Source organism: Macrobrachium nipponense, chromosome 9 (genome assembly GCF_015104395.2).
Source record: "Macrobrachium nipponense isolate FS-2020 chromosome 9, ASM1510439v2, whole genome shotgun sequence".
Lineage (NCBI taxonomy): Eukaryota > Metazoa > Arthropoda > Malacostraca > Decapoda > Palaemonidae > Macrobrachium > Macrobrachium nipponense.
The window spans coordinates 92382763-92398163 of record NC_061110.1 but is presented as its reverse complement, the minus strand read 5'-3'; the positions used below and the strand labels follow the sequence as shown (position 1 = coordinate 92398163).

The 15401-nt window shown below is 36.5% G+C and overlaps 1 protein-coding gene across 1 annotated transcript in view; it reads left to right on the top strand.

Annotated features, from left to right (window-relative positions):
* Nucleotides 1–15401, top strand: part of LOC135218561 (SRRM2 protein homolog rsr-2-like) — a 181096-nt gene that overhangs the window by 9127 nt on the left and 156568 nt on the right. The window contains exons 2-3 of the mRNA XM_064254937.1: nt 3394–3508; nt 5088–5230. Of these exons, the coding sequence (XP_064111007.1) occupies nt 3413–3508; nt 5088–5230 (239 nt within the window). The 5' untranslated portion in view covers nt 3394–3412. The remainder of the gene's footprint in view (nt 1–3393; nt 3509–5087; nt 5231–15401) is intronic.

Genomic DNA, 15401 nt, shown 5'->3' with positions numbered 1-15401 from the left:
TAAGACCCCTTTGGGCAGACCTACAAGAACTCTTAGCAATAGATCAATATCTCGCTGAGGCTCTTGAGACTAAGCAGACATCTCCTGGGCATTAACCATGAAGCCTTCAGTCTAAAACAGGTAGGAACCAAGGTTTTATGTTATTAATACCTACAACGATTGTTGTGTTTTCCTGTTAAATCAGTTATTAGCTGTCTTTACCCTCCTCCAATGGTGTGAATCAGCTATGTATATATCTGACAGGTAAGTTGAATGTATAAAAATGATATTGTTATGATACAATAAAGTTTTATACATACTTACCTGGCAGATATATACAATTAAATTACCCACCCAGCCTCCCCTCAGGAGACAGATGGTGTAGAAAAAATCTGATGGAAAACAGGAATGGGTTCCTATTCCTGCCACCCAGCGGCGGCGCGGTGGATCACCTGACCTACCTGTAGCGTGTGCGTGAAATTCGAAATTCTGTCGGCGCGACGGAGTCAATAGCTATGTATATATCTGCCAGGTAAGTATTTATAAAACTTTATTGTATCATAACAATATCATTTTACAAGCTAGCTATTGAATAAATTTGTATTTTTCTCAATCAAAACATATGCCCCTCAATGCTAACTTTCCTCTTTTAACGACTTTCTGGTCATTGCAAATTCGGCCCCATAATTTCTTATGGTGTGAAAACAGAGGGCCAGGGACCGAAAACGATTGCGTCACACTACGGCGATAATCCGGCAGTAAAACATCTTCATATATCCAAAAAGTAAATAATAAAGATATATATGCGCATTACGATTATAACAATTACATGAATAGCTGATAATCTGCATGAATAACTGGTAAACTGTTCTGCAAGAAAGTTGAGTAAAGCAATTATTTACAATAGGTACGAAAGCCAAGATGTCGTGACGTCATAATACAGGACTTAAACGAACGTTCTAATTCCAAAAAATAATTACTTAAATTTGAGTCAGAATCAAGTTACTTTTTCAATAACGAATATTTTCAAATTAATCATCATAAATATGTAAAATATTGATGTTTTACTATTTATTTAAAAAATTATCCAAGTGCATGCTTCGTCGTCGTCTTCTACCAAAACAGTTGTTTACTAACAAACAAGCTGGTTAGGGACCGTGTTCCGATTGTTGTGATGAAAGTGCCCCAGCGTCTGTGGGTGCAAGTGGTTGGCGGATTTATTACAGGAAATGGGAAGTTTATTGACACAAGCGACTCCGTAAACATCGAGATGGCGTCAATCTTCTAAATATTTCGAGTTGTAAGTAAAAATGTTGAACGCGTTTTGGTGAGATTTGGACTGCCGTGTACACCCTTTTCACTACCCTCTGTTTAAATCTTAAAGTTTGGCCTTAATTTCTAACTTTGGAGAAAATACTTACTTTGAAAGGAGAGTAGAGGTCTTTAGCTCCGTTTCTCACCAACAAGAAGTCGCGACTGATGCCCATCTTCGGTGTCAGGACGCGTTATAATGTACTTTTTTTTGGGTTGTACACATTGATCGTACATGGTCCACCCCTGTACCATGCGGTTTTTTTACCCTAATCCCTCCGCCAAGGAAGGTAAGTAGTCCCTTCGACCTGCAAGACCTACCAGACCCGTGAGGCACGACCATTCAAAACAGTCAACATGAACGTCACCGTCTACTCCTCATCCTGTCCGTCGCACGTTGCTTTTGCCACTGCTAACCTGTTACGTTTTTGGACTTGATCAAGTTCTGTGACGATATTGACGTATTACGTTCGTTTCTTTTTAAAAGTGGCCTTTTAGGCGATTTTAGTGGTCAATATGAACACTGCAAAGAGGGAACAATGAGCCTCGTGAAAGAGGAAGACAGTTTTGTGCCCCAAGTCAGGTTAGTGTGGTTCGTTTGGTTAGGTCCCAACCTTTGCCCCCGGGCCACCAGGTTAGGACATGTGCCGTAATCAGGTTAGGTTGGTTCGTTCGGTTAGGTCACAATCATTGTTACTATACCTACCGGGGGGTCCGGGGGGCAAAGCCCCCTGGCCACGTTAGGGCACACTCCTCAAGTCAGGTTAGGTTGGTTCATTTTGTTAGGGTCACAATCGCCATTGTTACTATACTGGGGGTCCAGGGGGCAAAGGCCCCCCCGCCAGGTTACGGCACACGCTCCAAAGTCAGGTTAGGTTGGTTCGGTTTGTTTAGGCTTTTTTATAATCTATTACTTGCAAGTTTCAAAAGTCGCGCCAAAACATATGCGCGCCATCTTGTTTGTATTCATCTGCCATTTATCTAGCAGATGATACTCTTGGCCAACTAAACTGTAGGCACTCCTGGGGTAAGATACCAAATGGCCGGCCTTACTGTAGCGCGGAAAAGTACTTGAATACGTCCTGTAAACTAAGATAGACATTAGTCCAAAAGCCAGTGTCTGTGGAAGCAAACAACCTCGAGACCTCTACTTTCCTCTCGAAGTAAGTTTTTTTCTCCCAAATCACAAATTAAGGCTATAGGTAATTTCCCGATTTTCTGGAAGGTGGTCATGCCCCAGTGGTAGAGGAAGGCCATTCGGTATTTTACCCTACGTAGCTACTTTTAGCATTGCTGATGGAGGAGATGGTGGTGTTGTTGTTGGTCAATTATTATTAACCTTGCATCTTTTATCAGAGACCCTTTGAAAAAGGCTTTAGTAAAATTACAGGGTAACTCCACACGGACTGCCATGTTGTTATGGATTGGTTCTGCACATGCACAAGTCTTTAGGGAGCCATATGTTCAAGAAGTGATTGACTAAGGAAACCTATTATAAAAGGAACTATACTAACCTATCGTACCCTAACTTAACCTATCCTAGCAGGCTGTGTTACTTGCCTGTGGACCTCCAGCGTAGGAAGCAGCACTTTTTACCAAAAACTCCCCAGTAATACTGTGCATGGGCAATAACATTCCAGGATGACCAGTGTACAAAAACATATCAATTCTGAGGCAAATTTCAGTCGATTGCCAAGAAATAATGGTAAATTCTTAATGAGCAACCAAAATACTATAGAAAAAGTTAATTTAAATGGTAATACCCGATGCGAAGCAACCGCATAGTTCTACCCTGGTTTTTTTGGGGTGGGGTAAAATACAAGGAGAGAGGATGGACAAGTTGTTATGATGGCCACATTGGAAGTCATAAAGTAGCCATATGTTCAAGAAGGGATTGGCTAAGGTAACCTAATCTACCCCAACCTAACCTAACCTAGTACGTAGTCTGTGTTATAGGTTGGTGTTAATAAAGTTTATGAAGATATAGTTAAGTGGAATAGCGTATTTGAGTTGCCATATTATTTTGAGTGGTGTGTGCAGAAAATGAATTTGTACTTTTTTATTTAGGAGGCCTTTGTTACATTATATTTGTTTATTTTTCAGCCTTTAAGGTGCCTCAGCCATGTATAATGGCATCGGACTTCAGACTGCCCGTGGATCTGGGACAAATGGCTATGTGCAACGGAACCTGGCGCTCATTCGATCCGGTAAAAACAAGGTAATTTCTTTAAACGAGTTTTGTCTTGACATACAGTCTGCTTTTGTTTTGTGTCTCAAGAAGACTTTGGTCTTACTATGCACTGGATGTTCTAGTTTGAAGCCAAAGGTTTGTTTCATCATGAAAACCGATCACTTATGGTTGCCTCTATGTGTCTGCTCCCTTTCCAGACATAGGAAATAAGAAGTAAAAAATGCACCGATGAAACAGTCAAGTTTTCTGTAGAGCATATAATGCTTGTATGAAACTCCCAGCCAAGGCCCATGAAACTTTCAGCCATGGCTTGGTGGTGGCCTGTGCTGTTGGCACCTATAGAAGTGCCAGATGCACTACTATGGCCAAATTTAACCTTAAATAAAATAAAAAATTACTGAGGCTAGAAGGCTGCAATTTGGTGTGTTTGATGATTGGAGGGTGGATGATTCAACATACCAATGTGCAGCCTACATCTTGTCAGAGGATCAGATGTGACCTAATTTATTCTTGATCAGCTCTGAAAGCATAAACTGTAACCCAATTAGTACATGGCTTCGTGGTCCCTAGTTAGTTTGATGACTTATGTTTTGTAGTCACACTCAGAAGGTTGTGTATCACAGGTCCTTCTATACTCTTCTATTAATTCGAGAAGCCTTCTAAGTTTAATGGCTTTTTTGCATTTGTAAATTGGTAAGTTTTGTGTGAAAACAAATGGTAACCTGCAATGTATAGAAAGTACTTCCTTCCCAGCCCCTCATTTATTATTGTGGTAAGTCTACATGACATAAGGACACTGCATTAGATGCATACCTGGCCAAGTGGTTCGGTTATTCTTAATCTTCTTTAGAGTTTTGGAAAAGAACTGCTGTCTACTGGATAGGCAAATGTAATTGATGGTTTTCATTGAAAAAATTAATGTTTCTCTTTAAGAACCTTTATTTTTAAAACTATTCCTAGAGAGTTTGTTATTGAGACATTCTATTGTAAAATGTCTCAAGTCAGACGTGGTGGTACTATGAACTGAGAAGTTACTATAAATTGAAGAGATTTAGTCAGTGGTGCCATAGAATTCAAATGTACATTTTCCATCTATATCTAATTTTATACAAAACTATAGAGTATAAATACAATGTAAACCCATAATGTTTTCCTCACCTCTCTCATTCCAGTGGGGTAGAACTTCTTGACATGTAACAAATTGATTATGCATATTTTTGTTTTATGGAAGAATCATTTTTTTGAGAAAGGAAATTTTCTGCATAAGGTACCAGTTTTGGAGTTAAGAAGTGCCTCAGCGTTGTGGTCGGTTTGGTCTTGGCCTGCCACCTCGCTGGCCGCGAGTTCAATTCTTGGGCATTCCATTGAGGAATTAGAGATGTGTATTTATGGTGATAGAAGTTCACTCTTGAAGTGGTTTGGAAGTCACGTAAAGCCGTTGGTCCCATTGCTGAATAACCACTGGTTCCACGCAATGTAAAAACACCATACAAACAATCAAACAAACAATTTCTCCCTAGTTGTTCACTTTGGATATACAGTTTATGCAAAACTAAGTTTAGTATACAAAACTAAGTGATTTCAGAATGCTCGTATATCTTTTCAGATTGATTTTCGAACAGAAGAAGAGTTGATGAAACTAGAGGCACAAACCACTAAAGGACCAAATGCCGAGATTCTCGCTCATGCTCGGAAACGGGCTCTCGAGTTGAAGTGTGCGGAAATGGAGGATGTCATGAGGGAACAGGGGTGAGTACATTTTATTGTTTTGTGTGATGGGCTCTGTTACTCTGTTTATCTTTATGGTCATGAGTTGGGTTTGAAGGAAATACTATTGCAATGCTTATTTTATTATAAATGACATTGTAGCCAAAAGATTTCATTTACTTTTTGCCTTAATGCTTGGAAGGCAGATTGTATGGAGTCCTGATCACCTAATGATAAGCAAATTGGAAGTTAATGCTGGTCATGATATACTCCGTGTTGGGTACTCTCTTATGTTACCTGCTGCAGTAATAATTTGGGTTAATAATGCTGACACAGTATAGTCATTGCTGTTAATAACAACAGTATTTATTTTCTCATTTTCCATGTGGTCATTTATTTGTCTCTGTTGAAAATTAAATAATGTAAGTATTATGTAAAGTAAATAATGTAAGTGTTATGTAAAGTGCCGTCCAGTCATCTGAAACTTGTTTTGCCAAAAGTGGATGTTGTTCCAGTTAATAAGGCTTGAGTAACACTATACATATAGCTTTACGAGTTAATATAAAGTTATCTTCGTACATATAGCTTTACGAGTTAATATAAAGTTATGTACGAATGAGTGGGAAGAAAAAAGTGAAGTCTTGTATTCTTTATAGGAACTCCAGCAATCAAGTATCTTTCTCATGACCTTGTGACCACTATCTGGCACATATCCATTCAGTTGAAGAGAGCTTCAGTGTTTGGTTAAAGTATGAATGTGGCAGGGACAACTTCTGGGATGAGTGTGTTTTAAGGGAAAGTTGAGGATAGACAATACATATACAATGTTTATGTTATGCTGTGAAGACTTCAGTGAGAACAGTGCTGAGTTTTACAGTCACTCCATAAATATTAAAAGCAAACATATATGAATTATTGTTATAAAAATTTTGGTCGGTGGAAAAGATGACAAGGACATAGCTTACAGGAACTCATTTTGTCTCTGTAACATTTTAAATTTATTACTTATGAAAGTTGTTATTTGCAATGATTTCTGAGAACCTAATATTCGGAATAATGGGAAATGACTATTGCTTATAACAGCACCATGAAAACTATTGTGCGTAGATATAGAGGACTTTTAGGAATCAGGATTAATCATTGGGCTTGCCCTGGTTTTGTAGGAAGGCTTTGAAAAATTTGTGGCCATCCTTAAGGTTGTTTTATGCCTTGTGTCTTTATATTTTTAAGGAGGAGGACTGCTTTTAGTCTTGTAGCAAGAAATGAACTTTTGACACCTGGGAAGGGATTGAGAAGATTACCTATGCCTGCGAAAGTTGTTCGATTACCAAGTCTAGAGATTATATGGTTTATTCAGCTTTTTAGAGAGCTTAATTGAGCTGATTCACAATTTCTCATTGTGGACAGGAGATGCACCGCCAGATGGAACCAATATGTGTAATGATCACAGAAATGATCAGCCCCAATTTTTGTCCCATTTTCTTTATGTGAAAATGTAGGAAAATGTGACGGCAATGATGATGTTGCTTATGGAAAGATTGTCTTGATCAGTAACACTGATTCTAGATGTGTGGATTTTATCCATATTGGCAACAACAGAAGTGCACAGGGTTCTGAATCTGCATTGTTGTTTTGTCATGAAATGCTTCTTTCAAACTAGACATGGCAACAAAGTAGGTGTAGGGAAGGCAAAGGGGGTTACTCTTGTACAGCACACACATTTCTGTGCAGTGCATATTATTATCATGTTAATATCTTGTTTTTTAATTCTGTGATTTTCTTGAGTAGTATTTAGTTAGCTAGTTAGTTCTCTGCATAATTTAGTGCTCATGCTGTACACTTAGACTGATGATATATTGGTAATTTATTTATTCAGGTTATTTAATTTTGTACAAGAATTTTGGTGCACTTTCTGGCTACATTGTCAATTGTGAATGTATTATGAATACGATTTGTATCCTTGAATTATTTTTCACAACCAGTCTCTCTCAAAACAGCCTTTTTAAGCTTCCATTAATTTCTCAATAGGCGTAAACGGTTCATTTTCCCACTGCCACCAATTTACGGTTACCGAGGTTCCAACCTCGGTACAGTTGAAAAGGGAAAATATGTTGGAAGCAATGACTGTGTAGCAGCAAGGCACTGAAGTGGCATCCGTTTTCTCTCTCTCTCTCTCTCTCTCTCTCTCAAAGATTGGGATAAAATTTTCGTAAGTGATGACATAAGAGTAAATACGGAGATACTATATAAAATATTAGAGAAAATAGTGGAAAAATATATACCGAAGAAGAAAAGTAAACATCAGTCATGCATACCAAGAGACAGAAGGATCTTGTTCCAGAAAATCAGAAAGTGGAAAAAAGGTCTTGCAAAAGAAAAAATGCATGGAAAGTTATAGAACTAAAAAGTAAGATAGAAAATGCAGAACAAAAGATTATACAATCAAAAGAAAATGAAAAACAGGACTTGGAAGAAAAAACCCTAGTAAATATCAAGCAAAACCCCAAACTATTGTACTCGTACGCGAAAAAGATGAATAAAAGAAGAATAGAAATAGGCCCTCTAAGAATTGAAGGGAGATTAACGAATGAAAAAAGGAAATACTATGCAACATATTGGCAGAACTATATAAGAGAGAATTCACCCCTAGAATTGATAATGAAGATAATGATACAGAAGTAAGGACGAAATAGTGAATATTTAGTTGACAGATATTAATGAAGCTGATATTGTGCAGGTTATTAATGAAATTAAAAATGGAGCTGCTGCAGGTCCTGATGGTGTTCCTGCTATTTTGTTAAAGAAAGTAGTTCATTCTATCGCAAAGCCACTTGCAATATTATTAAGACAAAGTGTAGATACAGGGAAGATTTATGGTGAGCACAAATTAGCATATATTACCCCTACTTTCAAAAGTGGATCAAGACTAGAGGCAAGTAATTATAGGCCTGTGAGTCTAACATCGCATATTATAAAAGTGTATGAAAGGGTAATGAAGAAAAATATTATGAAACATTTAATAAAAAATAATTTGTTTAATATAGGACAACATGGTTTTGTACCCGGAAAAAGTACACAAACCCAACTGTTAGTCCACCGTGAGAACATATACAAAAATATGAAAAGCGGAAATGAAACAGATGTGGTTTATCTAGACTTTGCAAAAGCTTTTGACAAGGTAGACCATAATATATTAGCGAAGAAAATTAGAAAACACAATATCGTGGATAAAGTAGGGAGATGGTTAAAAGAATTTTTACACAACAGAAAACAGATAGTTATTGCAAACGATGATTTTGAAAATCGGATGAAGCTAAGGTAATATCCGGTGTGCCACAAGGTACGGTGTTAGCTGCAATACTGTTTGTTATTATGATTGCAGACATAGACAGTAATGTTAAGGACTCGGTAGTGAGTAGTTTCGCCGATGACACAAGAATAAGTAGAGAAATTACTTGTGATGAGTGATGAAGATAGGAACGTGCTACAAAGAGACCTTAATAAAGTATATGATTGGGCAGAGGTAAATAGGATGGTATTTAACTCTGATAAATTTGAATCAATAAATTATGGAGACAGAGAAGGAAAGCTATATGCATATAGGGGACCTAATAATGAGACAATCACAAATAAGGAAGCAGTTAAAGACCTTGGTGTGATGATGAATAGAAAACATGTTATGCAATGATCAAATAGTAATTCTATTGGCAAAGTAAAGCAAAAATGGGAATGTTGTTACGGCACTTCAAAACAAGAAAAGCTGAAAACATGATTATGCTTTATAAAACATATGTTTGTAGTCCACTTGAATATTGCAATATGATATGGTACCCACACTATCAAAAGGATATTGCACAAATAGAGAGTGTACAAAGGTCCTTTACAGCTAGAATAGAAGAAGTTAAGGACCTTGACTACTGGGAAAGACTACAATCATTAAAATTATATAGTCTAGAAAGGAGAAGAGAACACTACATGATAATTCAGGCATGGAAACAGATAGAAGGAATTGCCGAAAACATCATGGAGCTAAAAATATCAGAAAGAGCAAGCAGAGGTAGATTAATAGTGCCCAAAACTATACCAGGAAAAATAAGGAAAGCACACAGAACATTAATCCACTACGCACCAGCATCAATAATGCAGCAATTCAATGCGTTGACAGTTCATCTGAGGAATATATCAGGAGTGAGCGTAGATGTGTTTAAGAATAAGCTCGACAAATATCTCAGCTGCATCCCAGACCATCCAAGAGTGGAAGATGCAAAATATATCGGAAGATGTACTAGCAACTCTCTGGTAGACATTAGAGGTGCCTCACACTGAGGGACCTGGGGCAACCCGAACAAGATGTAAGGTCAGTAAGGTAAGATAAGGTCTCTCTCTCTCTCTCTCTCTCTCTCTCTCTCTCTCTCTCTCTCTCTCTCTCTCTCTAAACCAATCTTTCACAATTACCTAAGGTAATTAAATCAGACTTGTGAACTACATGAATACATTTATTTAAGAGCAAAGCATTAACTAAATAAATCAGGTTCCTTAACAAAATTTTTAACTGAAAGGTGAAGTTCAAAGATCCAAATAACTCAGATAACCCTGAGGATTGAACTAAACCCATCCACCCCTTTCTCTACAATAACCAACATTAGTTTAGGCATAAAACCAGAAAAGTCGTAGCACAGTCATATAAGTTACACCACGGAACATCCGTTAAGTTCCCATTTCTAAATAAGTTACCTGATCTGCCTAAAAAAGATAGGGAAAAACATCTACATAAGCAAAAGAAAATAAATCAAAATTACATAAATCAAAGGTAAAATGGAATAGGACATCTTTTAAAACAAATATTAAAAATACAGTCAAGCCACACTTTGGCTTAAAAAAATAAGTATGCTTACCCATTCAACACTGATCACACTTAATTAAAAATACAATCAAAGGAGCCATCTTGGCCCTTTGCCGACTATGTATTGTTCTCCATTTTGGCTAACTTACTCTCCCATTATGTAGGGAAATAGCTTGCACGTACGCAAGCATGAATTCACTCACAAGACACTCCCAAATAAGTGTCGTCATAAGTTCAGGACGTAATATACAGATCATTATCACGCCCAAGAATCTACACAAAACCAGATTCAGAAAGCATATCTGCTTCCACTCATGCACGGACACAGGACGTGGTCTATTCTGCTCAGGCAGCAACCTTCGACATCGTGCCACCCAAAGCGGTTGCGTCAGCATTTCCGAAGCTGAGCTGAGCTTATCACTTTAGAACCACTGTTTCCACGGAGAGCCAAACTGATGACCTCCACATTTCAAGAATGTCATTGCTCATCATGTCCTCTTAATCAGAAAAAAAAAAATTCAAGGATACAAATCGTATTCATAATACATGTACCTATCATTAGAATTAATTTGTAAATTACAGCTGGACATTTTTGGTAATTTTTTGTTGTTAGACTCCAGTGATTCCATATAAGTATTGGTACCAGAAATGTAGTTAGTCAAATGTAGCTCTTCTTTATATATTTGGTCTTATATGAAATCGTAGAGTATGGATCCTGTAGCAAGGCAATGAAAGATAAAGGTGAAAGGTGCATTATACACAAGAGGATTGATGTGCTGCTCCTGAGAGTTCTTTGTTTTTAGATGTAATGCCCACTGAGCTGTGGGTGTTTTGTCTCATTTTGGCTCACTTTTGCTGCTTTGCTTTTGAGCCACACAAGATATGTTTCCTGTTGTATTGTCATGAAATATACAGGAATGTGTAATAGTTGAGTATGTTAGCAATAGGTAGTATCTGAGATCTAGTTAATAGGATAGTGTACAAGGAATTGCATTTGTAGGCCAGGATATGTCTAATAATATGCTAAAATGTGATCTTGTCCTATACATCTTAGGATTAAAGAAGGAGCCAGTATAGTTTAGACAAGCCATGCCCCCTCACTCATGATCTACCCTGCAAGAGAACTGTTGCTATTGTACTACATGAGACAGTGGTCTCTTTTACCTTGATTCGGCTGCACCTGACCTTCTGCCTTTGCTGATAATTCTTCTTTCTTAAGTATTTTTGTATACGATGTACTTTTTTAGGAAATTATAAAATCAAAAATAGACTTATTAATATTCAACTATGAAAAACAAACAACTGCAGAATCTAATACCCAACATACAAATACAACGATTAAAAAACCACAAATAAATTCAAATGCATATAAACTACGAGATAAAGTAAAATCAGCAATCAATTTACAGAATTTAACACCAATTCCTCCCAATAATGGAATATAAAATCATTCAATGGAATATAAATGGTCTCTTAACCCGACTACGTCTGGGTGAATTACAAAGAATCATACGAGACCACAACCCAATGTGCATATGTCTACAACATATAGGAAGTAACCCTACAAATATCCAACACTATAAAATTGCCTGTTATTCACCAACTGACGGTGGAAAATTAGGCACAGCCATATACGTTCATAATAGCATTACATATGAACCTGTTGACATACCATCTATGCCATATCAAATAACATCAATTAAACTGTATATGCCTGATAAAAGTAAAATTACTATTTGTAATTTATATAACCAACCAAATTTCAATGCAAATTTCAGTGATTTTTCTGAACTTATTAGCAAAAGTATACAGGAACCATTACTTATAGTAGGAGATTTTAATGCACATAATCCATTATGGGATATTAATAACCCCACTGACACATCTGGAATCAACATAGAGAATACTATAATGAAACACAACCTGTATTGTCTCAATGAAAGTGAAGTTCCAACATATTTTCAAATACACACCTAACCTTTTCTTCAATTGACATTTCATTATGTTCAAATGAATGTAGCGGAGAAATTTGAATGGAACGTCCTAGACAATTCATACACCAAGTGACCATTTCCCAATCATTCTGAACTACTTAAGTAATGTCAAAATATTGCCACCTACAAGATATAATATCCAAAAAGCTAACTGGGATAAATATTTCCTATACACACGAAACATACCACCATTCCCACATAATGAAGATCACAATACTACATGTGAATCCTTCTCAAACTTCATAATAAATGCTGCAGATAAAAGTATTCCAAAAACCAAATCACATTCCACAAAATCCCCAAAATCCCCTGTCCCATGGTGGAATCCAACATTAACAACATTAAGTAAAATAAAACATATATTGAGTCGCAATCTAAACAGAGTCAAAACTCGCCTTAAATCACTCAACAAAATGCCCTATGGTATAAACATATTAAACAAAATAGTTATAACAAATTTAACAATTAACCACATTAAACCACTATATAACAAATATACAGCCAAATTTAGAAAAACGGTAATAGCTGAAAAAATCGCATCATGGAAGGAATATGTCTCAAACATATCTTCAAACACATCCACAAGGGATGTCTGGCAAAAGATAAGGAAAATCAATGGAAAACATATAAGACCTCCAAGAAGTGCAATACATTTAAATGGAAAAATATACCATGATACTTATGAATATCAAACATAATTGGGAAACATTTTGAAAACATCAGTGCTTACTCCAGCCTAGATACACATTTTCAAAATATCAGAAAACAAAAAGAAAATATAATACTCAATTTTGAAACTTGAAGACCTGGAATATAACTATATTTTTAACATGGATGAACTAGATAATGCCATCAACTCTTGTCATCCCTCTGCACCAGGATATGATAAAATATCATTTGAAATGATAGAAAATGAGCTCCTATAGCTAAATCATATTTATTAAAATTTTACAATAGTATCTGGCTAAAACGTGTCTTTCCTGATAAATGGAAACATGCCATAATTATTCCAATAAACAAACCAGGAAAGGATGCAAGTAAATCCATCCTTATAGACCGATATCTCTAACAAGTTGCCTATGCAAAATCTTAGAAAAAATGGTTAATGCACGATTAACGTATGTAATAACCAAAGAATCCATTTTAACACCAACACAATCTGGTTCAATAGCTGGCAGATCAACCCTAGATCCCTTAACACATTTAGAAGATCCATATCAAAAAAGGCTTTGAACAAAAGAAATTAACAGTAGCTATATTTTTGATATAGAAAAGCATACGATACAACATGGAAACATAACATCATGCAAAAACTCCACTCCCAAGGGACTAAGAGGCCACTTACCAATATTTATTAAGAACTTCTTAAACAAACAGAACTTTTCAAGTAAGAGTAGAAAATTCCTACTCAGTAACCTATAAACTGGAAGAGGAATCCCTCAAGGTAGTGTCTTGAGCTGTACATTGTTTGCTTTAGCAATCAATGACATTACTATAAATTTACCAAGTGGTGTAAAAAACAGTTTATATGTTGATGACTTTGTCATTTACTATACGAGTAGTAGTTTGAGACATGCTCAGAGAGTTCTCAGTACTGCCATTTCAAATATATGTAGTTGGGCAAATTCAGTGGATTTAAATTTTCAACTGATAAAACAAAAACAATCGTCTTCTTTACAAAGACAAAAGGTGGATGAAGAACCAAACAATCAAACTGCATCTTTATAGCACTGAAATACAATTTTGTACAAAAATCAAGTATCTAGGAGTAATATTTGAACAACATTTAAATTGGAAAGAGCACATCAAATACATTAAAGCCAAGGGCATCAAAGCCCTTGCCATATTAAAAAAGTTATCACACACTAATTGGGGAGCAAAGCGAGACATTTTATTAATGATATATAAGGCAACAGTCTTATCCATAATAGATTACTGCTGTCCAAATATATTCATCCGCCTCAGAATCTGCATTAAAATCTCTCGATGCAGTGCACCATGAAGGCGTGCGATTGTGCACGGAGCATTCCGATCGTCCCCAACAAACTCACTTTTGGTGGAGGCAGGTGTTTTGCCCTTAAAACATCACCGTAATTTAATAACAATACAAAGAGGTCTTTCAATGCAAGCGGGATCGTCTCCTGCAGCTTACTGCTTCCAAAACTGTAATCAAGTAACAGCAATTAATAGTACTAGCTCTTTACCCAAAAAGAGCTAGATACATAATGAACATACATAATATGGATCCAATTTTTCACCCACCAATGGAATTGCCACCACCATGGATTTTAAATCGAGTAAAGATATGTACCTCCCTGTCTTACCTACTCAAAAAGCAAATGACAAGTACGGAAATGTACCGCCAACATGCTTTGGAGCACATTAGAAGAAAAGGCGACAAATTTATGATATATACAGACGGCTCCAAAAATAATGTTGGAGTAGGAGCATCTGCATATTCGAAAATATGTTAATTAAAAAAAGCCTACCTTCAATATCATCAGTATTTACTGCTGAAGTCACAGCCATACAGATGGCTCTAGATATGATATCTGAGGCAAAAGCAAGTTATTTTCAGTGACTCACGTAGCGCTATAGATGCAATAAGACAGTATAAACCAGGAAACCAAATAGTACAGGAAATTCAAATAAAAATTCATCAACTCCTCCAATTAGGAATATCAATGGAAATATGTTGGATCCCAGCACACGTGGGAATAAAAGGAAATGAATATGCAGACTCTGCTGCCAAATTAGCCTGCACTATCCCTCCAACAATTTCATATGCCCCAGTGTCAGACTGGGTAAAATCTGTTAAAACATTGATTTACCAGGATTGGAAAGAAGAATGGGCCTCGGTGCCAACAACAAATAAACTTAAAAACATAAAAATTGAAGTCTATGCATGGAGGACATCCTCACAGGAGGAAAGATCAAAAGAGGTGATCCTAGCAAGGCTACGTATAGGACACACAAGATTCTCACATGGTCACTTGATGTCAACACCACATGCTGACCCAGTGAAATGTAACAGATGTCAAACACCCATGACAGTGCAGCATTTGCTTGTTGAGTGCCCAAATTGGACCCAGCAAAGATCTATTTATCTGCGGAGTTCGGAAATGAAAAATATTCTTGCTGAAAGCAGGGATTTTTCAATTAATAAAATCATAAATTTTTTAAATAAGACGGGTTTTTCAAATAAAGTCTAAATTTTTTTTTTTTTTTTTTTTTTTTTTCTCAGGATTGATCCCTGAGAACCAGCCCGAGAAGAGTCTACTTGAGACTCAGAGGTCTGGAAAAACTAACCCCTATTAATAATAATAACTTTTTTAGTTCAAAGAAAAGATATCCCTGAAAGAAAACTCTTGCCTTT